A 14,000-nucleotide genomic window follows, 5' to 3' on the forward strand; every position below is an offset into this window, starting at 1 on the left:
GTATGTAAGTTTTGATCAAGTTGGATTTTATCGAGATTAAAATTTACAGCCCCGATCTTTTAAATTTAGTAAATTGTTCGGGTCAGCCCCGGGTTTTGGACATCTATATACTAATGACTCTGAAATTTAGTTTTAACATACCATCGTGTCACAAGTCCTCAATTTCGCAAAATAGTTTCTTAATGAAGATTTGTCCTAGTTTTCATGATTAAATTAGTTGGAAATTTACAATATAATAGACTCCAATATTAGCTTTAGCCGTCATAAGATTACTTGCATTGATTAATTGCATTAATGTTAATATCTGATACATGCATTTCACTTATATCTTTTGATGATTGGTAAGTAACACTTTTTTGTTTAAATTCGGGATGTAACTAATGTGCTGTCCTAAGAATTACATGGACTTAATTATTGTAATTTTATCCTTTTTTGCTTTCAAGAAAAATTATTAGATGATCATAACGTAAAAAAACACAAATATTAATTTTCTTATTAATATATGAGAGGTCGGGCTGAGAGCACAGTACATATCAATTAATTCATAATCCTCAGGTCAAGGGAATTTACTAGACTGCAAGATCTAGGAACTCGATAATCAGGAAGATTACAGTCGTTGGACTCACCTTCAGCCTGCTGTCAAAGAAAATAATACATCAACCCACTACACTGTAACTAGCATAGAGAAGTAAGGGTCGAAGCCACAGAGACAGATAGGACACGAGTGAGAGTTAAGAGGACTTTGGTCTGGTTTGGCTGCTGCCACTCAAACTTGGGTTGAGAACTTAACTACTAGACTCGGGAAGTGCAAATGTTCTATTCTAACAGCTAGACCTAGGAAAAGGAAAACATAATGAAAATAGGCATGATGAAAACATAGATTTAAACATAGTAACACTTCAACGACGAAATTTACCAGACCTAGTGAACAACTTTCCTAAAATGACTAGACAGACGAAAAACTGACTGTGGGTAAAGCTGTCAAGTGGGCTAGGCCGGCACAGCCCGGCCCAGGCCCGGTGAGGCCCGGTAATATTTAAGCCCAGCCCGGCCCAGGCCCATGTCTGTGGCGGACCGGGCCGGGGCCGGGTTTTGGTATACAGGATGAGCCCAGCCCAGGCCCGGGCCGAGCTGTGCTGGGCCGGGCCAAAGTCATTTTTTTTCCTTAACCAAAAGAAATTGGCACTATATGTAAAAGTAAAAGGAATGACATATAATATAATTTTATATCCAAACTTTACAAAAATGTGTATTCACACCACACGCATGTAATATATACACACATAAATGTTACTCTTATTTAATTAAGATAAATCAATTAACAACTAATATCCATAATTATGCAAATCATTTAATGATAAAAATCTACAATCATGCAAATGAAATGTAATCATGGAATTCAAATTTATTACTATAATTATGGAATTCAAATGCAAATCAAATCAATGAACTATTTAACAATTAACAATTTGTTACTATAATTATGGAGTATAAGTTTGGATTCAGGTTGAGAAATAAAATTAATAGATTACTTTTACTGTTTGCATAATATCATTAATAAAATCTATGAGTATTTTGAAAATATACAAATATAAAATAATCATGCACTTTACTATTAAATTACTAGAAAACATATGGATATGTATGAAAATAATATCCAATCTCCATACTATACATATATACCGAAGGCTGCCTTCTAAGGCTTAATTCTAGAATATACTATTTTTAAAGAGAAAATTAGTTAATAATTAATCATTATAATTATGGAAATCAAATTTTAAATAAGTTTTGATTTAGATTGATTAACTTAATTTGTCTTATAACAAATAAACTAACAAATAATAATATAAATAATAATATGTATATGGATAAAATAGATCTATTCAAAGTATTAAGAATGAAGTATATAGGACGTATATCAGAATTTGCTAGGTCTGGGCCGGTCCTGAGTTTGTAAAGAGGCCCAATTGGAGCCCAGTTAACATACTCGGCCAATCCTCACTGCCTAGTATTCCCTCTGTTCCTTGTTAATAGAAGCATTTCTTTTTGGCATGAAGTTTAAAATAGTGTGTTAACATGGAACGGGGGAGTAGTACATTAACCGTTAGAATAATGGATTAGTATGAGATTAAATACTACTAACTGTCTAACTCCTTGGCTCATTTATAGGGCCTCTGGGCTAAAATTGAAAATTTCCCCACTAACAAATGTGGGATTGGCCCATTTAATCCACCTAAAACTACTGTTTTGTAGTATGAATAATTTATAATCCATATGTGCTTTTCATTTTTTTCACTTGTTTTGGAAAAATAATAACTAACTATAGCCTTTGAGATATGACTTCGAGGGTGGCGCATCTATCTTAGCTTCCTCTTACTCTTGTGCCGCTGGTGGGTTTCTCTCTTGCTCGCTCCGCCACACCGAGTATAACATCAAAGGCATCAGCCTTCGTTTCGAGCTCGTTAGGTTGAAATATCAACAAATTAAGATTGCAAGGACAAAATAAGTGAATATCAAGGACACCAAATTTTGGAACGAATTTTCATCATTTTTCACAAAATATTTCACTTAATTTAACCAATATTTAAAATCGAGTACTAACTTTTGCAATAATGTCACTAAACAACATAAAGTTGTCTTCCTTATGCGCCTATTGTGCTAGTAAGGATATCTTGAAATATCTACATATGTTTACATCATGAATTGGGAGTATAAGTTTACAGATCTAATAATCGAATTTAAATGCTCTAAAAACAAATTTATATAATTTGTAGTGGGTGGATCCACCATTGTATATATATTCTAAAATCAAATATCATCTTAGCATATTGTGCCAATTTAACATTTGCTTCCTAAATTGTTAATTGCAACATATATAACTCCTTTAACAAGCCCAATATATATTTGGGCTTACCTAAATTGTACGTACACGTCTAACACAAGTGATCTTTTATTTGGGCCAAATTGCTTTGGCCTGTTTTATCATTGCAAAAAATTTCATTATTGGCACTCAAATGCCCCAAATTAATTTGTTTGACTAATTCTGATTAAATTAAAATAATAGCATGAGATGATTAAATAAACTACTCCCTCCGTTCCATAGAAATAGATTATATTTCTTTTTTTTTTCATCTCATAGAAATAGTTCAAATCCATTTATGACATTCTTTTTCTTCTTCTCTTTTACTTTAATCATTTATGGGCCCAACATCCACTATATAAATTCAATTAATTTTTCTCCTTCTATTTTACTTTACCAATTACTTAAAACTCGTATCAACCTTAACATATCTATGGGACAGATAGAGTACATATATATATATATATATATATATATATATATATTTGATAAATCTTTAAAAGAAAAGCTTTATCTAAATCAATCACGTCCATATATATTTGATAAGTCTTTAAAAGTGATGCTTTCTTTAGTACTCACTCAATTAAGATAACATACTTTCCTTTTTAGTTTGTCCCAATTAAGAGACATATTTTTATTTTTGGTAACTTTCTCTCTCCAATTAATACACCCAATTAACCACTTTTTTTTCTCCATTTAAATATTCAAACTCTCTTTCTCTCTTCATTTAATAATTACACCAACTATTTCTCTATTCAATTAACCACATTAACCAAAAACTCATAAAATCCATATTGACTAAGAAATATGTCATTTTAGCCGGGATTGGGGGAGTACTGAACTACGAATTGTAGACTGTTAATCTATTTATAAATCCCTACACGAACATGATTAACACCTTTGATGAAAATTAACAATATTTGTGTGTTATTATGCAGTGTTAGTTAACTTTTTTGAGTTTTAATGGGCCCTCCATTTTTTTTGGAAATCTATTTTTCAAATTTTATTGTTTTATGCTAAAGTTTTTTGTGTGGATAAAATATTTATTTGAAATTTAATATAGTAATCAGATTATATATTAATTCAATCTTTTTAATCACATTTTAGCCTAAAAGAATTCAATAATCAAATATACTTACAACTAGTATTATTTTTGTTATCGACCGGTTCCTCCCCCCCCCCGGCCCGTGAACGCATGTATTCGATACTATGTCACTTGGGCGGCACGGGATTTTATACGATTTTATTTCGTGTGTTAAGTGGAGAGAATAAAGTAAGAGAGAAGAAATGAACTAGAGATAAAAGATGTCTCCATTTTTAGTGATGGATCATCTTGTTTGGGATAAACTAAAAGAAAAAATGGGTCATCTTTAATGAGACGGAGGGAGTATAACGTAGTGCTGGTTTTCCAATTAATCAAAATCATACCTAGCTGTAATTATCTAAAAGATGATATTATTGTTGGTCTTTCTCGATCTCAAGGTACTACTTACTATATTACTTATGTTTGGAAGGGGTCAATCTGCGACTTTTTCTTTTATTGTTGATCATCGATTATAACACTCTCGTTCAATAACTCATATTCCATTGATTACTATTCTCTGCTCCCTCATTAATGGTCCACTTTTGCCATTTTCGTCCAACTCCATTAATTATCCACTTTTATTTTTTACTATAAATGGTAATTAGGTCTTATATTCCACTTATTCATTCCAGTTACATTTTCTTACAAAAGTAATGTATAAAGGTGGGACTCTTAGTCCACTAACTTTTTAAAACCGTTTTCATTTATATTTCTTAAAACATGTGTTAAATTCAAAGTGGATAATTACTGAGGAAACCAGGAAATATATCAATACCTAACTAACCAACCCATATACTCCACATTTAAGTCTGTTCATGCAATGTTGCAATCTAACCAATCATAAAGCTAAAATGTAGTGAAATCTAACAAAAACCAAGCTACAATGCAGTGCATCGTTTAGGGTTCACTTCAATCCCAATCTGCTATCCTTTCTTAAAAAATGCCCTATCTACCAATCAAGAGTCTTCTATCATTTGATTCCTTACTTGGCGCATGTCAGTCATGTAAGACTTGTTGTCCACGAGACGGGAAAAGTCAAAAAAGACACAATAATCTAACAATGACGTATTGATATTACAATATCCATCTTATGTCGGCTAAAAGAGTTAAAACGAAACTTTCCAAATAAGTACTCCCTCCGTCCCACATTTATAGTAACATTTAGTTATGGCGCAAGTTTTAAGAAATTAGTGGAGTGTGTAATTAATAAAGTGAGAGGTGGAGTGTGTAATAAATGAAGTGAGTTGGTGGAGTGAGATGATGGAGTGTGTAATAAATGAAGTGAGATGATAGAGTGTATAATAAATTAAGTGAGTTGGTGGGTCCCTTTTTGACTCTTTGATTTTTTATTTTTGTTTTGATTTATTTTAGTATAGATAATGACATTTGGGTGTAATTTTAGTGAATAATGGGGTAAAATTTTATGTGCAAATATGGTAAATTCTAAATGTTACTCCAAATGTGGGACAGACTTTTATGGCAAAATGTTACTACAAATCTGAGACGGAGGGAGTACTTTATTCCTGAAAACTTGGACACTATCATCATTTGTTTGCGGAATAAATTATTCTATGCTAGGTTAAAATTTATTTTCGTTGTTTAAACCGTACATGAGATTTTGACCTTATACGGCTCCTCATGCGTCATAATAAATTTTAGATTATCTATCTTGATCTGTCTGTAGGATAGATAGAAAATAACACTCTAGTCTAAGGCCGTTATGTGAATATGTTGATGGATTAAGCTGCAAACACAACGGAGAAAGGAGTCGAAGATCATTACTTGATGATGAGCTTCAGTAGCCGTTGGATCAGCCTCTGATCCTTGAAGATTTAATCTCGGCCGTTGATCTTTAGTTACCGTTAGTTTTTGAAATGTATATAAGTGTTTGTTACTTTTCGGTTAGGTTGTGGTAGCTCATTCACTCATGAGTCAATTCAATCAGAAATCCCTTTTTTCAACCCTCGTTTCTACGTTCTCTTTCTGCGATTACAACACAATCGATCTCCAATTCTAACAAGTGGCGCCGTCCGGTGGGAAATCGATTGATTTGAAAGACAAGAGGAGTTCTTGAGGAGATGAATCTGCGACGGAGATGGCATCAAGATTCGAGGCGGAGAAATTCACGGGAAAGAATGATTTCGCACTGTGGAAGATGAAGATCCGTGCGATGCTCACTCAACAAGGTCTAGCTTCCGCTTTGACGACTAAGGGAAAGGAGACCGAGGCTGCGGACACAAGTGAGAAGAGTGCTCAACTAAGCGCAGAGAATGAGGCAAAGGCGTTCAACACAATTGTTCTCAGTCTTGGGGATAAAGTCTTACGAGAGGTGGCAAAAGAAACCACCGCTGCAGGTATAATGGGTAAACTCAAAGTTCTTGGAAGGAAATGGGGTGTTAGAACAGTTGGAGGATTTTAGTAAAACCGTCGATGATCTGGAGAATATTGACGTGTCGATTGGTGACGAGGATAAGGCTATTCTGTTATTGAATGCCCTCCCATCAAGCTATGACCAACTTCGTGATGCGATCTTGTATGGCCGAGAGAAAACCGTGACATTCCTTGAGGTGCAGGCTGCTTTGATGTCCAAAGAGCTGCAGAGTATGGAGAGTAGGTCAGGTAACTCAATGTCTGAGAGCTTGAATGTACAAAAGTTCAAGGGAAAGAAGCCATTCAAGAAGTTCAATGAGCCTTCCAAGAATGTTTCAAATGATCAAAGGAAAACTCGTTCTTGCCACTGGTGCAAGAAGCCGGGGCACTTGAAGAAGGATTGCTATGCCTGGAAAAGAAAGCAACAAGAAACTGGTGGCAAGACAGTGAATTCAACCGAGGAAGTTGAGGAAGATGAGGCTCCAGTAGCCTTAAATGTTATGGATAAGGAGGATGGATCTTGGATTATGGACTCTGGTTGCAGTTTCCGTATGAGCTACAATCTCTCTTGGTTTGAAGACTTGACAGGGATTACTGGATCAGTCATGTTGAGGAATAATCAGATATGTTCAGTAAAAGGTGTTGGCTCCATCAGGTTAAGAGTTGAGGGTGGGTGCAGCATCTTGCTCAAATCTGTGAGATACTTCCCAGAAGTTAAAAGAAATTTAATATCACTTGGTTCTCTTGAGGGAAAAGGATGCAAGTTTGTGTATGAGGATGGGGTGATGACAGTTGGTAAATCAGGAAAGTTGTTAATGAAAGCAAGAAGAAAAGGTAGTTTGTACTACATGACTGCCACTGTGTTGAAGGCCAATTCAGAGGTGGATTGTGCCGTCATTAAAGAGAATTTGAGGGTATGGCATTCTAGGCTTGGTCACCCAGCTTTTGAAACTGTGAAAGAGCTGATTAAAAAGGGCCTTGTACTCTATGATGAAGCAGATGATGATGATTCAGCAAGATGTGAAGAATGTGTGTTAGGAAAGGCCAAGAAATCAAGTTACCCGAAGGCCATACACACATCATCAAAACCACTTGACTATGCACATAGTGACCTATGGGGGCCTGCCCAAGAAAAATCTATTGGAGGGGGGAGATACTACATGAGCATTATTGATGACTTCTCAAGAAAAATATGGCTCTACATACTTAAGGAGAAGTCAGAAGCTTTTAGTAAATTCAGAGAATGGTGCATTGAGGTGGAGGTAGAGAAAGACACAAGTCTAGGATGTTTGAGGACAGACAACGGGCTAGAATATTTGTCAAAAGAGTTTGATGAGTTTTGCAAGTCTAGAGGAATTAAAAGTCACCGGACTGTCCCCTTGAATCCACAACAGAATGGTGTGGTAGAGAGAGCAAACCGTACTATCCTAGAGAGAACAAGGTGTATGTTGCTATCTGCTGGCTTGGAGAAGAGATTTTGGGCAGAGGCAACATCCACTGTTGTGATATTGATGAATAAATGCCCTGCTTCCAGCTTGAATGGGGATATACCAGATAATAAATGGTTTGGAAGAAGTAGCAGCTATGAGAACTTAAGAGTTTTTGGCTGCAAGGCTTTTGCACATATCAGGCAAGGGAAGTTGGAAGCAAGGGCAGTTAAGTGTATTATGTTAGGCTATCAGTCAGGTGTGAAAGGCTATAGACTATGGTGCATTGAACCTGAGAATGGAAAGATTGTTATAAGCAGAGATGTCATTTTCTGGGAGCATGAGATGCCTTTCAAGAAGAAGGCAGTTGTTGATACAAGAAGTGAAAGTGAGAGGGTGATCATCTCTGAGATTGAGGTGGAACATCAAGGATCTCAGACAGAGCAAGAAGCACAAGTAAAAACACATCCAAAAAATAAAGCAAATAATAATACAAATGGATCCCACATTCCATTATCACACTACTCTAATTATTACACACTCAAACATTTCTTAAAACCCGCACCCAACTCAACCGGGACTCCTAATGCCGGATGGAGGGAGTAGTATTTTTGGTTCATGAGATTCAATCACACAACTCAATCCTAGATGGATAATAATGAGATAATTAATCATAGCTAACCCCAGCTATGACTAAAATAATCTCAAAATTCAATCCTATAAGACGAGAATAATAACCAAGCCTAGTCGGCTCAATAAAAGTCTCGAGGGAAAGAACTGAAAAGAAAACCCTCGACGAGTGTTATAATTTCACTCGACACATCAAATAAGAGAAGCTAGTCATTCAATGAAAGCCACTGAGGGAAAAAATAAAAAAGAAAACACTCGAACGAATTAAAAATTTCACTCTTAACACAGAAACCCTAATCATGAAACCCGACGACGAGAAACTCAGGCGGGCGAATCGGGCAGCTGCACGACCGCGAAGCACAGCTCCTCCCGAAGCCGGAAAAACCACAACTGCACAACCATCCCCACAGTGAGATTATTCTTTTTCACAAAAGCATTCCACTTACCATTAATGACATAAATCGACGACGTTTTCCGGCCTCTCCCCTTCCGCATATCCCACCGGGAGAGCTTCACCGTTTCCCACGAAGTCTCCGACGCCATGATCTTAACCTCCAGGTAGTTCGACCGCTTGTTCTCGCCGCGGAGGCGATGCTTCTCCGCCTCCATGAGGAAATTGTCGTTGATTTGGGAGATCGGTATCGAGAGCCGGTTGTGCTGGGGGCTCAAGTCGGTGGCGAACAACAGCTTCTGTATCACCAGTCTCGGCGGCGGCGGCGGCGCAATGCCGCGCCGGAGAGAGAGATTTTGGATCATGTTGGTTAAACCCTCAGCCGGAGGGAGAGTCTGGCTGAGGGTTTTTCTTCTGGAGGAGCCGCCGCGAAGGGATTCTTCGGAGATCTCCGCGGCGGCGATTCTCTCCGATTCTCGTCCCACCATGGCGAGTAGCATGGCGAAAGGATCTGCCGTCGGGTCGAGCTCGTCGGGTTGAAAATCGGCTCGGGTTATGTCTGTTAGAACCATTGTTTTTGGTTTCTTTTGATTGAATTGTGGAAGTTGAAGTTAGATAAGGGTTTTATAGTTTAAATGAACGTGGTATTTTTTTACCATAGTTCCTAAATATTTATGATAATGTAATAAATGAAGAACAATTTATTCAACGACCAAACAAGCTAGTACATTTTCAAATACTATATTAGTACTACTTTTTTCGACTTCCATGGATTATCAATATGGGTAATGTTTATAACTACGAATGTTTAAACTGTAGCAAGTGACGTGATTGTTAAAACTAGCTGGATAACTTAATCAATTGGACAATTGAAAATGAAGCACCAATACTACTTCAGTAAATATTGTGCATATGTAAATAATGTGATTTAATTTATGTTGAATTTTTATGATTTACATGTAATTATTTAATATTAGGAAGGATCTGCCCAATTAAATATGAAACGTTTTTTTTTCAGCTGTCCCACTAAAAATGAAACGTATTCTAAAATGGAAATATTATCATATACAATTAATTGTACATATCTCTTACTTTATTTTCTTTTCATTAACTCAAAAAATAACATTAAGTAAAATTCTATGACAAAAAGCAAACGACTCAAATTTAATGGAACGGAGAGAGTAATGTATATAATGATTTCATCATCCATGACAAGAGCATTAACTTTTACAAATTGTGGCGTGAGTTTAGGATGCAAGAGTGTAATAAATGTAGTTTTTTGCGTCAAATTGATTAAATTGAATAAGAAATAAAGACAAAGGAGGAAAGAAAAAAGAGACAAAGAATTAAATTGATCATAAAGACAAGGAGGGATTAAGTGATCACAAATAGATAAATATAGCAGTATATTATTTTTAGGGTAAAGCTATGTAGTCATTAGTCCTGTCAAAATGGATATCGGGTATTGTATACCTGATATCCAAACCCGAAAAAGTCGGATAATTGGATACCCAAAATTCGATTTTTCGGGTATCGAATCGGGATCGTGTAGTGAGAATTTTGGATTATCGGATATCGGGTTACCCGATATCCGATCGGGTATACCCGAATTATCTGATTTAGTAAATATAGGTACTTTTGGATATTAATAATTTAATTGATTCATTTAATGCTTAATCAGTTGACAATATTACCCTTAAGATTTTAATTGTGGTTTCTTTCATTTATTTCATTCTTTTTTAGAGTAATTTGTTACTTTAACTTTTTTACCACTTCGTTTTTATTTTTATCACTCCATATTATATAATCTTAATAATAGTTTTTTTAATTTTAGTTATTACAATACTCCATAACATATAATCAATAAGATAATGATGAAGCTATCCAACTACTATCGTAATATGTTTATTTAATTTATTTTTTAAATCTTCATATATCAAGATTTAATTTATTAATTTTCTCTATAATTTCAAAATAAGTTGTGAATATTTGGCATTACATTTCCACATAAGTGAGTAGGTTGTGATATAACACCAAGGTTAAATATATTTTATATTAAAATTAGTTATAAAATTTAAATACTTAACTCTGAATTATTTTGACAAATTATTAATATTATATAATAGTAGGAGTATGTGTTTTCATTAAAATTAAATTATTTCACTATAATTAAACAGTAAATTAATTTGTAGTATAAATGAAATTGAATTGTTTTTGTATCAATATATTGTTATAGCGTTTACATGTATTTTATTCACAAGTTATTTAATAGTAGGATAAGTTATAGAATATTTTAAATTAGTTTAAACGAAGTAAGTGAAGCTAAACATAAATAATCACTAATAATAGAATTGAAATATCAGAAGCATATTTTATTATGACTTCAAAACTAATATACATATTAAATCATCTGAATAATTTTTAGTACCTCATTTTAAATTAATAAAATATGTATTTGATTACAAATACGTGCATGTTTGATTACTAAACAATTTTATAATAATTAAAAATTAGTATAGTTAAAATTGATCAAAAGTGTGTGCTTCAATGTTTTCTAAATCAAAACTAATATACATATTAAATCATCTGAATAATTTTTAGTACCTCATTTTAAATTAATAAAATATGTATTTGATTACAAATACGTGCATGTTTGATTACTAAACAATTTTATAATAATTAAAAATTAGTATAGTTAAAATTGATCAAAAGTGTGTGGTTCAATGTTTTCTAAATCAAAACTAATATACATATTAAATCATCTGAATAATTTTTTGTACCTCATTTTAAATTAATAAAATATGTATTTATTACAAATAAGTGCATGTTTGATTACTAAACAATTTTATAATAATTAAAAATTAGTATAGTTAAAATTGATCAAACGTATGCGGTTTAATGTTTTCTAAATGTAGGCATTGGGAAATAACTAGGAAAAAGTAAATTTTTTTTTCATCATGCCTTAGAGTTGGATCTATTGATTTTCCAATCAAGTCAAGAATGAAGAGGAATTTGAGGTCCAAATTTTCGTATTATTGATTGTATACAAACAGTGGCGGATCTAGGATTTAAGGTTTGGAGGTACGAATTATATAACAAATAGTTATGATATAAATAAAATTATATGAAATATAAATATAATTGTAAATAATAAAAACCAAGAATATTTATTTGAGGTACGAGTTGTGTTAAAAATAATATTATATAAATAATAAAAATAATAGAATATAATATAAAAAATAAAAAGCAATTAAAAAAAGTAAGAATATTTTTATTTGAAGTATGAGTTTTATTAAAAATAATATAACATAAATTATAAAATATAGTAAATGGGTACTCTATAACATAAAAAATCAAAGAAATTAAAATAAATAGTACTCCATAATACGAGAAAAAAAACTTATAATATAATCTAATATCTAGGAAAGAAAAACAGTACAAATAAATACTATTCAACATAACTAAAAGAAACAAAAAAAAAGTAAAGAAAATGTGAGTGCAGAAATAAAATAAATATAAGCGCAAGTGATCAGTATAAGTCAAAATGTGAATTGGGGAGTACTACCTACTACATTTAATATGAGGGTACATTAGTCTTTAAATAATTACTACTGTCTAGATGTATAAATTTCATCAAATTAAAATTAAGTACACAGAATTTTAATATTTTTTTAATATTATGGCTGGCCATAATCTGGCCATTTAGCATCACTCTTATTTTTATGGGATGAGAAATGAAAATATAATGTATTTATTGATTGTTCATGCTGTATTTATCCCATGCTGTGTCTCTTTTCAATGGTCCTCATATATATTGACTGAAATCAAAGAAAATCCAATATGAAATAGGAGTAACAAATGGAATCACAAGAAAATCACAATCGAAAGAGTAAATGCTATGGACTTTATGTTATCTAAATATCTAATGGAGTATTTTATTTTAATTCCCCTTTGGTGTTTTACATTGTTAGATCGAAATAGTTTTTCTAATGAACTGTTTTTTATTCCCCTTTGGTGTTTTACATTGTTAGATCGAAATAACTTTTTCCTAATTTTTCATCACACGAGTTCTCTTGCTAGCTTTATAAAAAATCATAGTGATTCGGAGTATTTTTTATATCTCTATATACTCTCTAGGAGTTGCACCTAGTACACGCTATTATTGACAAAAGATGAAGACAATTTGTTATCTCCGAATTTGGAACACGTACGTGGACAAAACTTGGACATATATGTAGTCGAGGCAGCATGTGATGGGTTGAATCATGAATGATTGTACCCATCAATCACGCAAAGGGGTGAAGATTTCATTTTTTTCGAATCTAAATAATTAGCAACTTTATATATCACGAAAAAAGTAAAGCATGCCTATAGCAATGGATATTGGTAATCTGTTTTAGATTTGAATTAATAGAATAAACTAATATGCTTATCCATGTTTAATTTAGAATAATAAGCTCTCGATGGTAGAATTTACGGGTAAAGGTTTCCAAATGGTAGAATTCAAAGTTACTAATTGATTACTAAACGAAGCGTTTTAAATATGTAGAATGATTACTTCAATAATCATCACTCAATAAGAAGACTCGACGGTGATAGACACGACACTAACTGCACCTTATTGCGTATATTGATAGTAACACATACATATCGATTGATATTACAGAAAAACCAAGTGGATGTTTTTTACCAAATATATTATTTTATGCTATATAATAAGTACTTTAATTAAAAATAAGCTTTTTGTGTACTTAAAACAAATAGTATAGTAATTTTATTATTGCTATATATATAGGGATGCCAATTCAACCCGAAACCCGTGGGCCGGCCCGAACAATCCGGTAATATGAGCGGGTTAGGGCTGTAATTTAATTACCCGAATACAAAACGGGCTAAACGGGTTGGCCCGAACGGGTTGCGGGTCGGCCCAATGGGTTGTGAGTTTTAATTATAAAATATTAAGTTTTAGGGGTTTTTTATATTTTTTAATCCTCAATCTTCATTCTACACGATCATTAATCTTATTCAATCTTCATTCTACACTTTTCCCATAATATCAGCTTTTAAGTTCCATCTCAACTCATTATTGCACCGTCCCATCATCTGCCACTAGTGTCTTACCACCACCAAAACCAATCAAGACAAAATTAAAAACTAACCCATCAAAATCTTAATATATTTATCATTTTAATAATGATTCATGTAAGGTATGATTTTTAATTTTCATTAAGAATTAGT

At 33.2% G+C, this 14,000-nt stretch overlaps 1 protein-coding gene across 1 annotated transcript; it reads right to left on the minus strand.

The window, feature by feature from the left end:
* Window positions 1-8,692: 8,692 nt before the first annotated feature.
* LOC125189123 (putative B3 domain-containing protein At3g24850) lies at window positions 8,693-9,334 on the minus strand. Its single transcript, XM_048086346.1, has one exon. It carries the CDS (start codon window positions 9,332-9,334, stop codon window positions 8,693-8,695), a length of 642 nt encoding a protein of 213 aa, XP_047942303.1.
* Between the last annotated feature and the right edge of the window lie 4,666 nt (window positions 9,335-14,000).

The sequence above is a fragment of the Salvia hispanica genome, chromosome 1 (assembly GCF_023119035.1).
Source record: "Salvia hispanica cultivar TCC Black 2014 chromosome 1, UniMelb_Shisp_WGS_1.0, whole genome shotgun sequence".
Classification (NCBI taxonomy): domain Eukaryota; kingdom Viridiplantae; phylum Streptophyta; class Magnoliopsida; order Lamiales; family Lamiaceae; genus Salvia; species Salvia hispanica.